Source organism: Lissotriton helveticus, chromosome 8 (genome assembly GCF_964261635.1).
Source record: "Lissotriton helveticus chromosome 8, aLisHel1.1, whole genome shotgun sequence".
Classification (NCBI taxonomy): Eukaryota; Metazoa; Chordata; class Amphibia; order Caudata; family Salamandridae; genus Lissotriton; species Lissotriton helveticus.
Genome location: NC_136069.1, coordinates 352072930 through 352093287, shown reverse-complemented (window position 1 = coordinate 352093287; position 20358 = coordinate 352072930). Strand labels below are relative to the sequence as shown.

The window sequence follows — 20358 nt, the reverse complement described above, 5'->3', positions numbered from 1 at the left end:
AATTACAAATATCAGAGCTGTAAAAATAAGGAGCACTACATGTACGTAGATTTATAATTTAAATGTCATGCAATTGCATGTGATATATATCTTTGATGTGCGGCAGGTACAAGACTAGTTCAGCTTACTCTACATGATCTGGAAGCACAGTTAAGCTTTCGCTGGCGAAAGACCAATAATCTGTGTCTTCTTGCTCTAAAACACAAAATATTAAAATTTGCCTCACATTACCTTATAATTTTTTTTCTTGCCTTTCAGTCCTGCTTTATATTCATTCGATTTATGTTCTCATGCTAACTGCGTGATGTGCCTTGTATCTGCCACGAGAACCAGTAAAGAATTTGCAGGTGCAATTTTAGATTACATCATTGATGTATATATTCATAAACACGTCTATTTTCAGTGATTTTACACAGCCGACAACACCCTGCCTTGATCTTTAAAGTGATGTAATTGATTGGCATCATTTAAGCTTTACCACGAATGCTTGCAAAAAGCACATCTTTTACAGTTTCTATTCCACTCCAACACAGGCCTGGGTCCCATTGTCTGTACGTCAATAGGCTTTTTTCATTGTCCACAGGTCTATCATAATCTATTTATACGGGGAACTTTTCTCTGGGGACCATATATTTTGAAGACTTTCCATCTGGCACCTATGGCATTTTTTATTATCAATAGAAGTATTTCAGAAGCTAACTTAATGTGCGACTATGTATAACTGTTGAATATGTGAAACTTTGTGGTTGTAGAATAGTTTGGAAACAACTCTGAAATGCTTGTGGAGGAGAAGTGAGTGGACCTGTGGGTGGCAGGCAGCTGACTGCAGTACCTTATCTACTAACCTAATGATTAGCAAAGAGAAGTGTTAGGCGAAGCTTCTGTTGGTAAGAGCTGTCTCTTTTCGTTAAAGTATTGGGATATTATGCGTCACGATATGGATATGAAAAATGTGTCAGTTCTTAGATGGAACTAACTTTGCCGATAAGATTTACAACTTTCTTTGTTTTTGGTTAGTTACTATATTAATATTTACCACTATGTTCCTTACTTAGATTATCCACGAGATAAGATAAATTATCTCATTCCACTGATGTAGTGCGATGCCCTATTAACACACTATATCACAGGAATTATATAATCAGTAAAAGACTGCACGGTAAGGCAGAAAACAAGCTGTAAACTCATTGCTGCTAGTTCTACATCATAGAATCTTCACCTAATTCATATTCACCACAGGAAAATGCCTTTGCTAAACTACTTTACAATTGCCAAAATGAGTGTTGAATGAGGGTAAAAGGAGGACTGATAAACATTACATTAGTATTGTTTAGAAAAAGGCTGCCTGTACCTTTAAGAAGGCTATCTGCTTCCAGTCCCCGAATGCACTGTACTGGCATCATTTTACATCATTCAGTGCTTTCCAACATTGAAAAACCTTTCCAAGCTTTCTTTGGTTTTCCAATCTAGTTTATCTGTCACAATCATTTCACTGTTGGTGAGGTGCAAAACAACAGTTGATGGACAGAATGCAGAACAATGTCATACATTCACCCCAGTACAGAGATCTGGGCCTAAATCCATCGTTTTTTGCACTCCACACCACCCCAGTTCAGACATGGCCATATGCAAATCAGCCTTGACCCTGTGCCTCATGGGAACAGTCCAGCCCGAACTGCCAAGCCATGTCTTTCCTGGACCGGAATCAAGCATCCTAGGACCGGTTTCTGGCTATCAGCCGTCTTCAGCCAGGATAGCTTGACTCAAGTGGTGTGGAGAGCATGGGACTCACGTCTGAGCATACCCATCCCACTCGGGGTGACAAATGCAAAACAACAGTTGATGGCCAGAATGCAGAACAATGTCATACATTCACCCCAGTACAGAGATCGGGGCCTTAACGTGGCAGGAAAAAGCAGGTTTGGGTCCCTGCAAGGTTTGTATAGTGTGCCTTCCTAGTTCATGTTCTGCAACTGAATGTGAATTTGTGTAAAAACGGCCAAAAGAACCCGTACACATTGTGAATGTATAAGACTGAGGGGCTTGAAGACCTGGGGACCAAGAAGAAGCACCAGACTGAAAACACTTCCGGAGAGGGTGTTTTCTTCTACCATGACTCAGCCCTCATCCCCAAAGGACTCCAGAGAAGCGGCAGATCCAGGAAAAGAAATTCTAAAAAGAAAGAAAAGAAAATATCAACGCCGTAGTGTGGAACGGATGCGGCAAGGGAATAGTACCCGCTAGCTGATAGAGACCCAAGCGATGCGATGGCGGAGAAGTAAATGTGGGAAACTTGTCAGCGGAGGCTGCGGAGCCACGACGGAGTCCCAGCTGTCTGGAGTGCCAAGCCACCAATGAGAACCTGCGGGCGGCCAAGAACTGAGGTGAGCTGTGTGACTTTGGAGCCGTGCTATTACGCCAGAGGGGCCTGCCAACCTGGGTGCGGACGTGCCGACTGTTGCCGGGCACATCGGCCAGGGGAAATGGCGCCTTGCAGCTTGGCTCACAAGCGGGGAAAGAGTGACCCCGGGCTCCGTTCAGCCCTGTGTGGCCCTGGGAGATGGCACACTTGAGGCATTGCATGCGCTGCGGAGCCCCGCACACCCGCCCCCTGAACACTGGAAATCAGCTACGGGAGGACTGTGGCCTACACTGCTGGCAAGCGGCTCCATAGTGAGGTGTTACAGCGGGGGAGATTTGCAAAGAACGGGCGCAAAATAATTTGGATACCGGCGCAGTCAACGGTGTTCCAGCACTGTGTGCTGAGGATCGCTGTTGGGACGGCGGCACCGCACCCCGGGGCTGCCTGGCAGGTTTGTTGGGGGATGTTTCATTCAGAGTGGCAATGGTCCTACTTTGGTGCTACCCCCATGCCAAGGCAAGCGTGGCTAAGAGGGCCCTAAGCCATGCTGTTTGATGCTACAAAAGACGAAGCTGACACCTCCTGTGCAGAAGAGACTGAGGACCCCACCTCGGTGCTAAGGGAAAATATGGTATGATCGAGAGCAGAAGCGCTCCTGTATGAGCTGCGCACCAGCTTCAAGGCACTGCAGGGGAGGTCCGACGCACTCAATAAAAAACTAGATACAATGTATGAAAATCTGCAGAGTCAAGAGCGATGACTGGATACAGCAGAAGGAAGGGTGTCGGATATAGAGGATGGAGCAGGGCAAATGCCCAAAAGGGTTAAAAAACTGGAGTGGCAGGTCAAGACGCTAGCCGTGAAGACTGCGGATTTGAAGGCAAAGGGGAGGAGGAACAACCTGCGCATATTGGGGGTGTCGGAATCGACAAACAGTGGATGTCTGGACAAGTTTGTTGAAAGACTGCTGCCGGAATTGTTTGGTGCTGAATCTTTCACTACTACGTTTGTTGTAGAGCGCGCTCACAGATCACTGGGGCCACGTCCGAAACCAGGCCTCCTGACACGCCCCATAATTGCGAGGCTACTAAACTTTAGGGACCGTGACACCGCACTCAGATTGGCGAAAGAAAAAGGGCCACTAACATGGCAGGGATCTGCCCTGTCCTTGTTTGCAGACTTTACTATCATGGTGCAGGAGGCCCGGAGCAAATATGCAGGAGAGTTAAGGCAGCAGTGCGCAATCTTGGACTACAGTATGGAATGCTCTACCCGGTACGGCTGCGGATTGATGTGAAGGGGAGAGTGCATGTCTTCGACAACCCCAAAGCTGTTCAGGAATTTTGCAAGTCCTTTTCAGAAACTCAGCAAAACAACCAGCATGGGTCACCGGGAGGGTCGCAGCCTGAGATCCACTGTAGTGCTAGCATGGATTTATTTCTGACTGGGTTACTGCACTAGCTATCGTGCCTGATTCACAAATCTACAGATAAGTTTCGCATGACTTTATGCACTTGTGTACATGTTTCCTTTCCAGTTCGATTGTGAAGGCTGGATATGGTGGTGCAGCCGCCACACACATACTGGAGAACCAGTAAAAGTTCATGTTTCAGGAAGCGGGGGCTGACGTAGTGTTGGCATACCCCCAGTGAAGTTCACATTACAGAGAAATGTTTAGCCAAGGATGCCATTGGGAAGTTTAGCAATTGTTATGTTTGGTGTTTTGGGTATGTGCTGGGTGGTGAGATGCTTGTCGTGGGTTGGGGGAGGGGCAGTGGAGGTAGGGCAATATGTTACCTATAGGAGATGGGAAATCTTGCAGACAGGAAAGCAAGTGTCCAGAAGTATTAAATGTCAGGATAATATCAATGGGCGAAAAACACGATAACATTAGAGCGTTTGCAGATGTAGCGTTCATGTCATGGAACATTGGGGCTCAATTATTTGCCGGAAATGCAGGCAAGTGGTTCAGTACATGCATAGGCACACAGTAGATGTGATGTTTTTGCAGGAAACACACCTGGTGCGCACTCAGGCACTTACTTTGGCTCCATGTGGGGGAAAGATAGATTTTTTGCCAGCTATATTTCATATGCACGGGGTGGCCATATTGATACACAGGAACTTGCAGTTCAGACACTTACACACAGTAGCAGACCTGGCAGGGTGTTACTTGCAGGTACTGGGGGTGCTGCTAGGGCACAGTATACTACTGGTCAACGTATAGTCACTAAACATTGATGACCCAGGTTTCTTTCACAACTTACAGAAGTAAATTTCCCTGATAGCCGAGGAACACATTTTAATGGGGGGCGACTTAAATATAGTATTAGATCCCACATTTGACCATAAGACCAGAGCATCTCCGGCTAAAACTAGAGCCCGCTCGGCATTAACAGAACTTTGTGAGCATTACATGATGCGTGATGTCTGCAGTGCCCCGATGGCCTTGTGTACACGCATCATGCAGCGAAATATAATACATGGATGAGGTTGGATAACTTGTCACTGTCCCGTACTATAGCCCCTTGGGGGCAGGACGTAAAGCACTTGCCCCGCACACTGTACGATCATTTTCCTGGGTCCTGAAAATGTTCATTCTGGGGGCAGGGTGTAGATAGGCAATGGCGGTTCCCAGAGAGGGCATTGATGGATACAGCCTTCAGGAGCGAACTCAGGGAGGCAATAATTGAATATTTTAAAATCAACGCAGGGTCAGTCCCACAACACGCCACAGTATGGGAGCCTTTTAAAGCATATATGAGGGTGGTATGCATCTCCAAGGGTGCAGGGATATTGAAGGACCTCCGCAATACACTCTCTAAATTAGAAGTTGGACTTGTGCTTTTAGACCAGGAGCAGGCCGATGGGGCACCTCATGAATACCTGTCCAGGAGAGTGGTACTATTAGCAGAATACCAGGAAGCAGCAGAGAGGAAAGCCCATTATATGGGTAAATATGCCACAGCAAGGAGATATAAGGAAGGGGAGAGGCCCGGGCAAACCCTGGCACGCCTGCTGAGACCGCCATGTGGTCAATCGTACATAACCAGTCTGCACGGGCCGCAGGATTAATATATAACAGATACACCTGGAATTAAATGAGAATTGATGAGGTACTATACAGATCTATATACTACCAGGCGCACAGAGTAGGATAGTGACATAGCCACCTGAACAGCATATCTTTTGTGTGGCTAACGTCAGCTCATTAACAGTTCTTAAGTGAGCCCTTCACTGTAGAAGAGCTCCAGCAAGCCATAGAATCCATGGACGGGAACAAAGCCCCAGGGGTGGAAGGGTTTACAGACACCTTGTATAAGGCTTATAAAGAGTTGTTGGCACCGCAGTTGCTGAAAGTGTATGCTGAGGCACTTCAGGAGGGAATTCTTACCCCCTCGTTGTAAGAGGCTGTTGTAGTGTTAATCCTCAAACCCGGGAAAGACCCATCATGCTGGGTCCCTACAGGCTATTGTCACTATTAAAATTTAATATGAAAATACTGGCTAAAATGGTGATGACCAGGTTGACGTTACTGCTGGGGCAAATAATATCACCAGCGCAATCTGGGTTCATCCCACACAGGTCTACTGAATTAAATCTTCGCACGTTCTTTTCTATCCTGTATAGAATAACACCCACGGTGCCGGCGATTGCAGCACTGTTGGACACAGAGAAGGCCTTTGACTCGCTTGAGTGGCCAGTCCTCCAGGCCATGCTGTGCAAGATAGGATACCCTGCAGGTTACATATCGCTTGTCACCCTGCTGTACACACGACCTACAGTGCGGATAAGAATAAATGGTACAATAACCCATTCTCTTCAGATAACATGGGGCAACCAGGCAGGGATGCCTGGTATCGCCGCTCTTGTTCATCATTGCAGTGCACCCCCTGGTGAGGCGTCTCCAAGAGAATCATTTGCACAGGTGGACTACAATTTAAAACTGGCCCAATCCTGGTGACGCTGTATGCGTATGATATATTATTGTGTAAGGCAACCTGCAGAGAATCTAGCCCCATTGCTTCGCGAGGTCAGGAGTTTCGGGGATCTCTCGGACTGCATATTAACTGGACAACAACTGTAGCATTCCCATTAACAGAGGCACACAACTGTGCATGTGAATGGTTTCTGCTGACATGGTGCGACATAGAAACTTGGTACCTAGAAAGTGTGTTGCATAAGCATAAGGAGCAAATATTGTGGCTAAACTATGGCCCAGAGATGGAACAATTGAATGTTAAAATAGACCGATGGATTGGACTGCCGCTCTCACTGGTTGGCATGGTGGCCTTAATTAAAATGGTAATTTTACCAAAACTCGTGTATCTCTTCCATAGTATTCTCATACCACTCACCAATGCATTTTTTGCTCGGCTACATGCACTCTTGATGCGCTTTATATGGGGAGGAAGGCAGCCAAGTATTGAGTGGGATACCCTAGTAGTACCATATGAAAGGGGAGGGTTTGGAGTTCCGAATATGCAGTTATATTATACGCATGGCATTGGTACCATCCATATGCCAGACTACCATATGCGAAACTTGAGGCAGGTCTGACCACCCTAGTGCCGCTGCGAGGGCTCCTACCAGTGAGGGCTGCTACTAGAAAAAGAGGATGTCCAGACTGTGTCAAATACCTGCAGGGCCTGGAGGAAAATGCTGCATGTAACGTGGGGCGTTAAGCTGTATGCTATCCAAATTCCAGTGGTAGACAATCCTTGACTACCCATCATGTCAGACCTGCTAGTAAAACACACGCTGCAGCGGTATGAGCTATGTACATTTGGGGGGGTGTTCCCCAGGGGCCACATATACTCACGTACAGAGGATGATCGCTTTTCAAGCGCTACTCTTATGGACCAGTTTGTATTAACCAGACTCCAATATGCGCTACCTACACCCTAGACCCTGACACTTTTACACCACAACAGTTACTTAAATCGGCTACAGAGGGGGTCAGACTTCTATCTAAACATATACCATGCTAGTTTTGAACGAATGCTAGCGTGTATTGGTAAGGTCAGAAGTTCATGGGAGGCGGATCTGGGACACCCCATCACAGACAAAATATGGAAGGAGTGCTGCACGGTCACCCACGTGGTAGCAGGCAAATACAGCCACAAACTTCTGCATTACAAATTGTTACACCGGGTGTATATGACACCGGTGAGAATGGCATGAATAGACCCATCCCGCACTGCGAACTGTCCTAAGTGTCATGCCCCAGTGGTGGACTATATCCACATGACATGGACATGTAGCAAAGTGGCAGTATACTAGGAGCATATTTTTATGGCAATGCAACAAATCATTAGCCTGCAGCTTAGGCCAGCTCCAATATTGGCTCTGCTGGGCTACGTCGCAGACATCCCCAAAGCGCTGCGCAGGTATGTTGGCATAGCACTACTTATTGCAAAGAGGGAGTTGCAGGAGCACGCCAACACTTGAACAGTGGCTTAAAAGTCTAATGTATTGCGACACTAATAGCAAATTATATGCCGCATTACAACCCCCACGTCCAGGCCCAAGGATATTTGGCTGCCTCTGAGAGACTATTTGAGAAACAGGGCTAACGTAGATAGCAGCCAGTGAGCACAATGTACAACAATGATAGAATTGGATGGGGCTATGGGCACAGGAAAGTGGGAAAGGAGATGGGGCAGTGTGAATGTCAGGTAACACAGGCCCCTGACTGGAGTCAACAGATGTGATCGGGCAAAGTAATGGGTGCTGCATGCTGTGACAAATGAACGCATTATCGTGCACTATGCCGATGATTATCTGGAGTGACTTAACTGATGATGTAATGGATACTGAGACAATGAGCGCTGTTGCACAGTTGACTTTAATCCTACAGATATAAAATTATAAATACAGTCTTACAAAAAAAATGTTTACACAGAATGGCCTTTGGATTTGCAATCAGATTATTAATACCACAGTAGACTCGGCTGACCTGGGAATATGGCAACACTGTCTTGGAATTACTTTAATGAGATGGTCTTGGTTGAAACCAGAGCCCTAATTCAAAATATTTATCCTACCATTCTCTGGTACCTCGCTATTTAGTCAACTCACAGAAGGGGAGACAGTCCACATTAAGAATGAAGAGAGATCGTCCACATGAAGAACGAAGCAGAGATCTTAAAAGTTGTGAGGACAGAAGACAGGAAAAGGTATTACAAGACTCAAAGTTGCAACCAAGACTGCAGGTACTATAGGCAGAGGGTTCAATCCCCAACCCTATCAGTAGCAATGTCAACATCAGGAGAGTTATTCCTACCAACAAAAGCAAGGTGACAAGTTAAGATATTCCAACCAACCATAGTTGGCCAGCTCATTTGGACACCCTGACTTGTTCATCCTCTCCCATTATATACACCATTCCAGTGGGGATTGTATTTTACATCATCTAAAAGAATGGCAAAGTATAACAAGTGAGTATTGAGAACTGTGCATTAAGAATACTCCCTTCAGTGTGGAGCACCACCTCTGCCTGTAGTCTTGCGTCTACACCAACACACCAACTAGCCGACCTGCACAAAGAGACTGCTGTATTGCTGAGAATGAAAATGTTACATCCAGTCCTTTGTCTCCAGAGGGGAAAGGCGTCAAATCAATATACTTTCTTAGCGAAATGAGAGGCCCATAGAAAGACTACAAACCATCATAAACCTGCAGCTAGCTAGAAAATGCATCAAACAGGAACATTTCTGTTTGGTAGCATTACATTAGATTTTTCCTCGAGACTGGATGTGTGCAATTGATTATCAGGTGCATACTTTCACTTACCAATTATAAAGAAACACATAAAATATCTTTGTTGTTTGGGGATGGCTGAAAAATACGCCATTCCAGAGTGGCTGTCTATCTGATAGAGACTTCTAGCCACAGATTCTTTTCCTTAGAATAATCCCCAGGTGTAAGAAGGGATCCAGAAACTTTTCGTGAGCAGTACTGCTGCACACGGTAGTTGGCATTGTTCGGTTCTGTGTGGTAACGTCCCTGCCGGATGTGATGTACATGGTTACTATGTAGGCACCACCACAGTGCACTGACATCAGTTCTTTTCTTTCCGTGCTGGTCAGCGCAGACGCGGAAAGATCTATACCCACTCTTTTTTGACTGACCCTTTTTCAACACTTTGTCAAGATTTTTTCGAGACTTTGTCTCCTGGTGTGTCAGGATGTCAGCTAGGCAGCTGGTTTCCAAACTTGTGGCACCTGTCATCAGCAATGTCGGTGACAGATCCTCATTTGGTGTGCCTCTGGTGCTTGGAGCACTATGCCAAGACCTGCATCGACCTCCATGCCATGCACCCCAAGGCTTTTAGGGAGCAGTCCTTTAAGCTCCTCGGTGCTTGAAGCCGCGACCTTCAAGATCTGTCGATAGGAAGGTCTAGAGAATGGTCGTTGAACCACTCAGAGTGCTCATCATTGCAGTCAAGGTCCTCTGGGAAATTAGGTAAGCCCCACAGGCACAAGAAGAGCAAGAAGTGAAAGAGATCTTTGACTTCACCACATGAATTGAAGTCATTTGACGAGACAATGGAGCGTTGGGATTCGAGGCTAGCTCTGTGGTGGAGCCTGCACCTGGGCCTTCTACACGCACTCGCTGAGTTTCTGGGAGCCGGAGCAACCTCCAACCAGTGACACAATCTTTAAGAGGTCATGCACCTCATATTTGGCAGACTGTCCCCGTTGGAGTGCCTTCGGGCCCCACAGGCTCGAGAGGGGCCACTTGGATCCAGTTGGTCTGAGCCACTTCAACCTTCCCTGGCGTCTGCTCTAGTGCCACTACCAACACCCAAGGGCAGCGCCATCCTCATCGTCATCTCCGACATGGACATGGAGCCAGACATCTGGCGCCGACGGGGCAAACCACTCCGTAACGGAGCCCATGCATTCTTCATATGACGAGAGATGAATCTGAGGGGTCTGTGGACCATTATGGATACCAGTTAGAAGATCCTGAGAACAACTGCTATGAGGATCTGACAGATGCCAGATGATTGGACACCTCCCCAGACACTTGCCTGCTCTCTACCCCAACCGTGGCTATGAAGGAGGGTGCCTCATTGTAGTGTTTCCCAAAAAATGTAAGATTACATAATTTAGCTTTGAACCCCAGGTCAATCGTAGGCTTTTCATGTGTCTGCTCAGGTGTTGGTTACGTCATTTGAACTAATATGGTAAAGTAGGAAATTCATATTCATCAGCTGAATTATGTTGCTGAAAATGTGTTGGTTCTTCAAACATCCTGTAAACATTTAAGTTTTCACAGCCTTTTATAACCTTTCTGAACAATTTTGGTTGAAAACAACACACACAGGTACAATATTGCTAGAAACCCATATGGTGTGCTGTTAATACCTCTCAACAGAACAGACTTTTCTGACTGAGCAGTGGACAACTATACAGAATGAAATTAATAATGTTGTTGTTTTGTATTCGCTTCTATCCTATGCAATTGTATCTACACATATGTAACTTGTGCAACTGTTACGTTCCCAACTATGTAAAGCGCTTTGATACTTTCGTGTAAGTTTGTGCTATATAAAACTCTACAAATAAATAAATAATGGTGGTGCAGAGGGCAGCAGAGGTCCTAGACCTTACGATGCTGTCAGTCCCAACGAACATCTTGATGAGGTGCTTCAGCCAGGAGTTGCCCTCACCAAACCATTACTCCCATTCAATGAAAACCTTACTCATGTCCTACTCTGGTCTGGTCCAATCCCTGCACAAGGGCTCCTGTGCATAGGACAAATGCCTGCCCCATCACCCCACCCCAGTGGATCTCAGTTTCCTCACCCAGCATCCCACCCTGGAAAGCTTGTGGTTCCAGGCCTCCACCTCCAAAGTTAACCCTGGAGCATTCCCTACCATTCCACCACATAGGGAATCCAAAAGACTGGGTACCTTTGGGAAGATGGAGGCTCTCTTGTGTCTTTTGGGCTGATACTCCGATACCATCTGGGACTCGGTTGCGCAAGTGTTGCCTATGGTCTCAGAGGAGGCCAGAGCCATACTCTTTCGAGCAATTGCTGATGAGTGGTAACGAAGCCAAGTTCACTATACGATATAGGTTGGATACAACTGACTTGCTGGGCAGAGCAATTTCATAGTCGGTGGCCCTTAGGCACCATGCCTGGCTGAAAACCAATGACTTTTCGGGTGATATCTAGGCCTTGCTAATGGACATGCCCTTTGATGGCTCTCAGTTTTTCGCAGAGAAGGAACGCTCAGCGCTTGAGCACTTTAAGGACAGCAGAGCAATGGCCAAGTCCTTGGGCCTTTCCATGGCCCTTCTCCAATACCAGTCTGTTTTCTGCCTCTTTCATGGCCCAGGGAGGAGCTTCCAACTACGTCTTTACATGCCCAGCCACCTTGACCAGCAAACCACACAATCTTTTCGCGTCTGAGGATGTAGTTTCCGTGATGGACAGGCAGCCAGAAGTCGAGCCAGTCGACCACCCTCGGCAGCCGCAGCCTCCAAACCCCTTTAGCATGCCATCCGACCATCATAGGCATCAATTGAGGTGCAGGATATGCCTTCATCTACACCACTGGAGTCAGTAACATCTGACCGTTGTGTTTGCAACTCACAAAAAGGAATACTACCTCCTCTTTGTGACAACCCCCACCCATGCCACCTGCTTATGATAAGGGGATGTAGGACCAACTCTTCGTTCTCCAAGTGGAGGTGTGATCTCTCTTGGCAATGGGTGCTATAGAGAAGGTGCCAGAATCAAAAGTAGGTCCTGGTTGCTATTCCTGCTACTTTCTGGAGCGCAAGAAGGATGGAGGTCTTCCTTCTATTTCAGATCTGTGCCATCTCAATCTCTTCCTGAAGAAGGACAAATTTAAAATGCTCACGCTCATGCAAGTCCTGTCTCCCCTGGACCCAGGAGACTGGATAGTATCGCTGGACTTACAGGATGCTTATTCTCACATCCCCATCCTGGCTGCCCATAGGCGTTACCTGCCATTCACGGTCTTTCAAGAGCACTTTCAGTTTGCCGTGCTTCTCTTCGGCCTTAGCAGCGCCCCTGGGGTGTTCACGAAAGGGATGGCGGTGGGTGCAGCTCATCTGCGGAGGAGAGAAATTCCAGTCTTTCCTTACCTCGATTGGTTATTGAAGGTGGGCTCGCCTCAGGCAGTCGTCTCCCACCTTCTGACTACAGCACACTATCTATACTCGCTGGGGTCCACTATCAATTCGCCAAAGTCCTAACTGACTCCTTGCCAGACGCTCCCTTTTGTTGGAGCTGTTCTGGTAATGGTGCAATTTCTGGCTAGGATACCTATGTTTTGACCTCTATCCTGGATTTCGGTGAAACTGACTATGAGGCTGTTGGGCCTCATGGCCTCCTACATCCTTCTTGTGACACAGGCCCATTGACATTTGAGGGTTCTGTAATGGGATGTGAAGTTCCAGTGTGCACAGCTTCAGGTGAATCCCTCTGACTTGGTCCAGATCTTGGAGGGAACTGCAAAAGTCCTGCAGTTGTGGCTAATTAACCAAGACCTGCAGTGGTGGTTAATTAACCACGATTGAGTCCGTGGCAGACCCCATCCAGAGCTGACTATAGTGACAGGTGTGTTACTTCTGGGCTGGGGCAGCCATCTGGGAGAGGTGTAGATTCAAGGACGCTGGCTTCCGGTGGAATCCAGACTCCACATCAACCTGTGGAGCTCTAGGCAATCCAACTGGCATTGAAAGCCTTTCTTCCTTCAATCAGAGGAAGGCTAGTACATGTGCTCATGGACAACACCACCGCTATTTGGTATTGCAACTAATGGAGCGGGTGGGGTGGTGGACCCTTTGTCAAGAGGCACTCTGCCACTACATGGCTGCAACAACAGGGCATAGCCCTGGTGATTTAACACCTGACAGGCTCTCCGAGTGCAAGGGCCGACACACTCAGCCATCTATGCCTAGTGGATTTCGATTGGCGTCTCCATCTGGAGGTGGAACACGTTCTCTTTCAAGAATGAGGAGAGGCTTGGTTGGATTTGTTCACCTGTGTCGAGAATGCACCATGTTAGCAGTTTTGCTTACTGGAGTTTCCAAGGCCGCACTCTCAGAAATGCTTTTCTTATCGAGTAGAGCTCAGACCTCCTGTCCTCCTGAATTGTCTTTCCACAATACCACTCCTGCCCAGAGTTTTCAAGCAGATCAGGAACAACCAGGCCCAAGTCCTTCTGGTCGCTCCACATTGGGCACGGAGAGACTGCTATCCTGAGCTGTTGAGCATGAGCACGGGTACTCTGATCGGGCTCCCTCTGCGGGAGGATCTTATATTCAGCAACAGGGCAGGAGTCTGTACCCAAACCTGAAAAGGCTCTGCCTTCATGCATGGAGATTGAGCGGTGACAGTGGACAGGTTTAGACTTTCCATCTGAAGTCTGCAATATTATCTTTGAATCCAGGCGTCCCTCCACCAAAACGGTATACGCCTGCCGTTGGAACCAGTTTGTGGCATGGTGTACAGTTAAGCAAGTTGACCCTCTATCTGCATCCCTTTCCCAGGTACTTTATTTTTATCCCGCAGGGCTCTACGTTAGGCACACTGAAAGGTTAATTGTCTGCCATATCATCATTTGTGTGAGAGCCAGATCAGCCATCTCTTTTCAAATCCCTTATTGTAAATAGGTTTCTCAAAGGTCTTTACCATATATTTCCACTATCTTCTTTCATTATGCCATAGTCGAACCTCAATGTAGTCCTCACATTTTTGATGTATGCTCCATTCAAGCCGTTACACAACTGCCCTATCAGGCTCCTCACCATAAAAGTGGCCTTTCTAGTGGCGATAACATCTATCTAGAGGATAAGTGAGTGACAGGCACTGTCATCTCAGTCTCCGTACCTTACCGTTTACCCAGACAAACTGGTCCTTCATGCTAAAGCATCCATTCTACTGAAATGGGAACTCCCTCTCATGTAGGCCAGTCCATCACCCTGCCTACTTTTTACAGTCCACCTCACCCCTCTAAAGAAGAGAAGAGCCTCCATTTGCTGGACCCAAAAAGAGCGTTTTCATTCTATCTTGACCACACAAGAGAGTTTCAGGTGGGTAATCAACTCTTTGTGGGTTACGTCATAGCCAAAAAAGGAAAGTTGGTGCAGAAATGGACCATCTCATGATGGATAGATCTCTGAATTAAATTCTGTTAGTTATTGGCCAAAAAGCAACCTCCTTAAGGTTTGCGAGTTATTGGATAAAAAGCAACCTCCTGAAGGTTAACGATCTCATTCTACCAGAGCCTAGGCTACGACCACTGCGTTAGCTCGTGGAGAACCTGTTCTAGATATCTGCAAAGCAGCATCGTTGGTTTCCCTGCACATGTTTACGAAGCACTACTTCCTAGACAGTCCGGTTCGGTGATCAAGCATTTTTCCCTTTTGGTTCTACAGGACTTTCTAGTTTAATCCATGTCACAGCCCAATCACTGGGGAGGTATTGCTTGGGTATCTATTCTAAGATAGGAAATCAGCAGCTAGAAGTCTCTATCAGATGAACAAATGACTTACCGTCTGTGACACCTTATCTAGTAGAGACTCTATCCAGCCACAGATTCCTTACCGACCCACCCTTCATCCCAGCTCTGGGTAAGAAAAAAGGATCAAGGATTGCAATAAGTATGATGACAAAAGCAGCTTAGATTCCCTCTTCGTCTTTGCACAAAGCATTGAAGCAATAACTCTCAATCCACAGGTCTTGCATGCATATGAGGATCTGTAGAGAAAATGTAATTAAAATGCATGTAACTAAAAGACCTAATGCAATTAATGAGATCATGATGATGGGTTACATGGACCGAGGTTTACATGTACATTTTGGGGCCCATTGCTGTTCTGTTAAGTATTATTCTTACATAATGAACAGTGCTCTTGACCTACAGATGACTTGTTCCATTTGTTCTTGCTTCCAGGGATGCCTCCATGATGGCGATGCGACGACGAATTCAAGGTTTGACCCCGGAAGAGATTCGTGCTCTATCGAAAGATGAACTGCAGATGCCTGTCACTATGATGGACTTTGAACTTTCACTGAAGAAAGTCTCCAAATCTGTTTCCGCCTTGGACCTTGAGAAATACGAAAAATGGATGGCCGAATTTGGATCCGCCTAACTGTCTTACTTTTTATTCTCCCGCTACTCTCGTTTTGAGGTTTTGCAGATGAAATCTCATATTCTTTGATAATGCACACTTCCTCTGTGAATAACATGCTTTATGTTTAACCCTTGATTATTTTGTAACTAACAAGGAAGTCCATTGTCCTTGTATGATTGAGTGAGAGTAGATACCGAAAAACAAGGATATATGAAACCATACCAGAAAAACACAGGTTACAATTTTATTCTCAAAACTAACAACCAAGTAAGTTTTCTGATTTATCACTTTTATTTATTGTATTGCAAAGAAGAGCTTTTATAATGAAATAATGCTGTAGTTCTTTATGTTAATTAAAACTAGTTTGTATTTGTATTTTTATGCAAAGTCCTAACATCTGGATTAAGTGTGTTACCAAATTCTATGAATATTCCTTATTTATGTTTTTTACCATTGTTTCCTATGAGGTTTGCTTTGCATTAGCATAACTGGCTATTACAGAGTGTTAGAGGCGGACAAGAAATAGTTAGCCTTTTCAGTGTTATAACCAGATTTCATGATTCGTAAAGGGAAATATATTTAGCAAAAGAAAACATAATATATTACCTCAAAGTTTGTGTTAGGAGTCTAGCAAGATTTGTTTTGTTACAGTATTTATTGAAACGTGCAGGCTACATTTCATTATGTATCACGCGTTTTGGACACAGAAGGGGACCACAGTGAATGTATCACATTTAATCGTAGATGTTGTTTTTCAACACAGAGAGTATATTAAATGTGCCTACAGATATTTACATATGGTATAGGCAATAGAAAGAAAGATGAACTTATGGCCATGTCAAACTAATTTCCCTTGTCTTATCTCGTTTGCATGGTTGAACCAAGGCCTTGCGTCTTTCCAGCAAGGGACTTTCAGTCCGAAAATATTGCTGGTCATGAATCCTTAACCTATTGTATCAGTGGTCTAATGACCATTTAACCTCTCAAACCAATTCAAACCATCTCATTTCTGGCATGGATGGTGCAGCCGTCACTCAGCAGAACACTAAGTGGACACCAAGGAGAATATCATACATCTCAGAACACCTTATTATTACTGTTATACTTTTGTACTCTGTATGCCTTTATCAATGACCTAAATATAGCTCCTCTGAATTTCTTGTCCAAACCACAGATAATGTCTCACTTATTGCTTCTTTTTTAGTCTTAGCTTATCTGTGTCGTTGTTTCGCTTGTGTTTTTCTACATGACCTGTATTCCTACATAGTTAAAGTAATAAGCATATATTAAGGACTCCTCCTCTATCAAATGTTTGTTCTTCAATCATATTTCACCCATTCTCACATCAAGTTTGACTTGGTATTATTAATATTTAACTCATAGTTTTTTTACAATACTGACCATTACCGACCAGTACATAAGCTATTTCTCGAATTAGCCTCAGTCCTGTCAGTCAAGATGGAACCCTAAAACAATGGGAGCTGTTTAATTCTTCTAGAACTAACAGGGAGATTGATAACTAAAGTCAACTGAGATATATTTAAATATGTGATGCATTTATTGAATGACAGTGGACTTGGCATGTATTACTGCCCCCCTACATTTCTTTCAGACTCATGCCTCCAAATGTTAATCATTTGAAATACGTTAGTTATTGAGGTCTGATAATGCCGAGTTATGGACTGGGCACTAGTGGTGTGCCAATGTTTACATACACTTGCGTCTACTCCAGTAGGCATTGTGTATAGTGCAGAGGACTTGGTAGTCAGCCTGCATGTTCAGTGGTAGCCAATAGTGCACTTTCTAGGTTGACTTTTTGTGGTTGTCCACCCTCGGTTTCATTCGGATACTGTTCTCCTTGTGTTGAAAGCCTTTCTATTGTGTCACTGAGTTTCTTTTGGAGTCCAGTAATAATATTGTTTACTGTAATTTCCACTTTCCCTCACCAGAGCACGTGTCCGCTCCACCAGGTGGTCATTTTGGAGGAGTAGGGGGACCCTCCAAAGCAGGAAAGGCTGCAGATTGTTGCTAATGTGTTTACTTAACAAGTCAATAGAGAGAATATAAAGTATTGACCAATAGTGCTCTTATTTGGCATAAAAGCAATTTGAGGTAACCGTGCAACAAATGTGGAGACGGGCTGATTTGAGGATGTTTTTATCATCTCACTTCTTACAAATTGAGACAATAACCTCATCTGCTTAATCTTCCTTTGCTAAAATAGATACAGTTTCACTCCATAGTGGCACATATGATCTGTACGTGTTGATAAGTAGGGCATCTACATCTAGTGTTTTATGGAAGGAATATTTCCATACCTGCATAACGTGAACACTCAGACAAAAAAAAACAATCTGTGCTCATATTGTGCGGGAAAATCAGCTGAAATCCAAGTCTGCTGCAAATTATTAACTTGTGTAAAATTACGATGCACTATTCAACGGTTTGAAGATGCTTTGCTTTTCGGCATGAGTATGTTTAAAAGGGCATATGTATTTATTTTTGTCAATATATTTTGTCCACACATTACTTCCAGCATTGTCAATACAGCTACACACAATTCCTGGTTCTGCTGACATTTGTAATGCACCTTTGTTGTGGAATGATGTTTATCTCACTCTGCGTGAACCTGCTTCACACACTTTCTAGGGTCCTACTATCCGAAATGCAGAACTACACTGTTTTCGGCAATGGTTCCTTGATTTAATTAAACATATAATTTGTATTCCTTTCTGTTTTTAGACAATGTGAATTAAGAGGCATTGCGACTATGATGTGAAGTTTCTTGTTGTGGTAGCTCAGAATAAAATAAGTTAGGTGTGCAAACTTGCAGGACACAAATATTTAAGTTATGATATACTGGAAGACTGTGAAGATGTCTTTTGAATGTTAAAATATTGTACAATTTCTGTGTTTTTTATATGTGTACTCTAGGCGATTGCATGTACTGCGCTCACTTTAAAATATGTAATGCATTAATTCCTCTGTATGCCTATTTGGACATAGATCACGGCTTGTGAAGGTACAGTGTGGCAACTTCCCTTAAGAGGAGGCAAATGTGAACAGGATGAAGTAGTTGTTCTGTACAGCTCACTTTTCTGCACTACACTTTCTGCACCTCTATAGCATTAAACCTGGCTTGTACATAGTTTATGATTCAGCCATGTTTGCTCGTTCAACTAGCACTTATTCCTTCCCCAGAGTCAGTTTGGAAATCTGCTTCTAAAATGCAAATTTCAAAAGTAACATCCGTACACTTCTGGTATTTTTACCAATTCATATGAAAGGAGTCGAATGGCAATCTGGTCCTCTGAGACAACATCATGTTTAGTGTTTTTTCTATTTTCAAACCTGTGGTATATAATTTCAACAAAAAGAAAAGCAAAACTTTGGTGTGTTTTTTCACTCACATTAAATTCCCAACACTGGCTTTCCGACTGTTAAATTCTGTAGTTTACTGGAAGAGGTTTCACTAAATGCATAACCTGGAAACATCAAGGCACTAGAACAACGACTAGTAACAAACTTTTCATAATCTTTTTAAGTAGTTTAATGTAAAATCGTCTTAAACAAGGATGTGCTTGATGTCGGTGGCTTGCCACGTGTTAACGCGGTACATAGTGCGAAATGGTTGACATGGTGCTAAAGTGTGTGTACAACGTGAGCGTAAAACCTCAAGCATCTACTCTTCTAAGAATTGAGCCCTCGGGTGTGCTCTAAAGGTACTAAGGGCCAGGTATGCGTACATACCTTTCATAACTGTTTAGAAGAGTTAAAGAAAAGATATGTTTTAAAGAATTGTTGTTTAGGAGCTCCGATTCATTCAACAGACTTGTTCACATCGGTTCAGTCTGCTCCAGTAAACATTTTAAGATTATCTGTGTCCAAGTTTTTATGTGAACTAAATATATTGCTGTTATTCATACTTCGTTGCAGACGCATTCCCATATGTGAGGTACAGCTTTCGCAGTAACACTTGCCGAAAGATATTTTTTGTTATTTTGAAATAATAAAGATTTGTGCATCCTTATTTTTGCGAGACCTTTAATTGTGTTCAGAAAGTCACTATTTGCATAGAGACGAGTGTTTGCCAGATATGTTTGACTGTTGAAATATCGTATTAATTCATGTACTATGCCATGTAAAGCATACCAGAAATCCGTTAGTTTAATATTTAGATTTTCCGAACTCACATATTTATGAAGAAGAATACATGACTTCAAATAGTTTAAAAATAGTAGAAGAATTCTGTGGCCATCATTGCTTTTACGTTAAAAAAATAGGCGTTCATTAATATCAACTCTGGTGACAATTTTTTTTATGGACCATAAATAATTTATTCTAGCTCTCTATGTAACTAGGAAATCCCACCCTTTGTGCAAAATAAGAGCTTGGTATGGCCATACATATTTCTCACACTTCTTGAGTCACTGTCACATCGTATGAAACGCGAAGTGCTGCTTTTCCACTTTTCGCATTAACTTTTATGATGAACTGAATAAAGACTAAATTAAGCATATTGCATTGCCCGCAATGTGTAATAATTTTAAGTTGGTATTTTATGCTGATTTTTAATATCTATAGCGTAGTCATGACATTAAATATGAATGTAATTGCTTTCGAAACCTTTTTCACATGGGTCATTTTCTTTTCAAGAACTGATTACCACAGGTTTCTCTTGTCTTGCAGTGGACATGTCCTTGTTCACATAGGACTCATTTACTGGAGAGCTGCTTTTGAAAGGAAGTCCAACATTTAGAACAAGGTCCTACGTCAGGAGTCCAGATGACTCCTATGCCTGGCATCAAATGAGCATGCTCAAAGCTGTAGCCCAAGGCACAGTGTTCAAGCCTAGAGGGATTTAAACAGTC

At 44.2% G+C, this 20358-nt stretch overlaps 1 protein-coding gene across 1 annotated transcript in view; it reads left to right on the top strand.

Annotated features, from left to right (window-relative positions):
- KATNAL1 (katanin catalytic subunit A1 like 1) overlaps positions 1-19517 on the top strand; it is a 314538-nt gene extending 295021 nt beyond the window's left edge. Inside the window, exon 11 of the mRNA XM_078657135.1 lies at positions 15307-19517. Coding sequence (XP_078513261.1) covers positions 15307-15505 — 199 coding nt within the window. The 3' untranslated portion in view covers positions 15506-19517. The remainder of the gene's footprint in view (positions 1-15306) is intronic.
- The last annotated feature ends 841 nt before the right edge of the window (positions 19518-20358 follow it).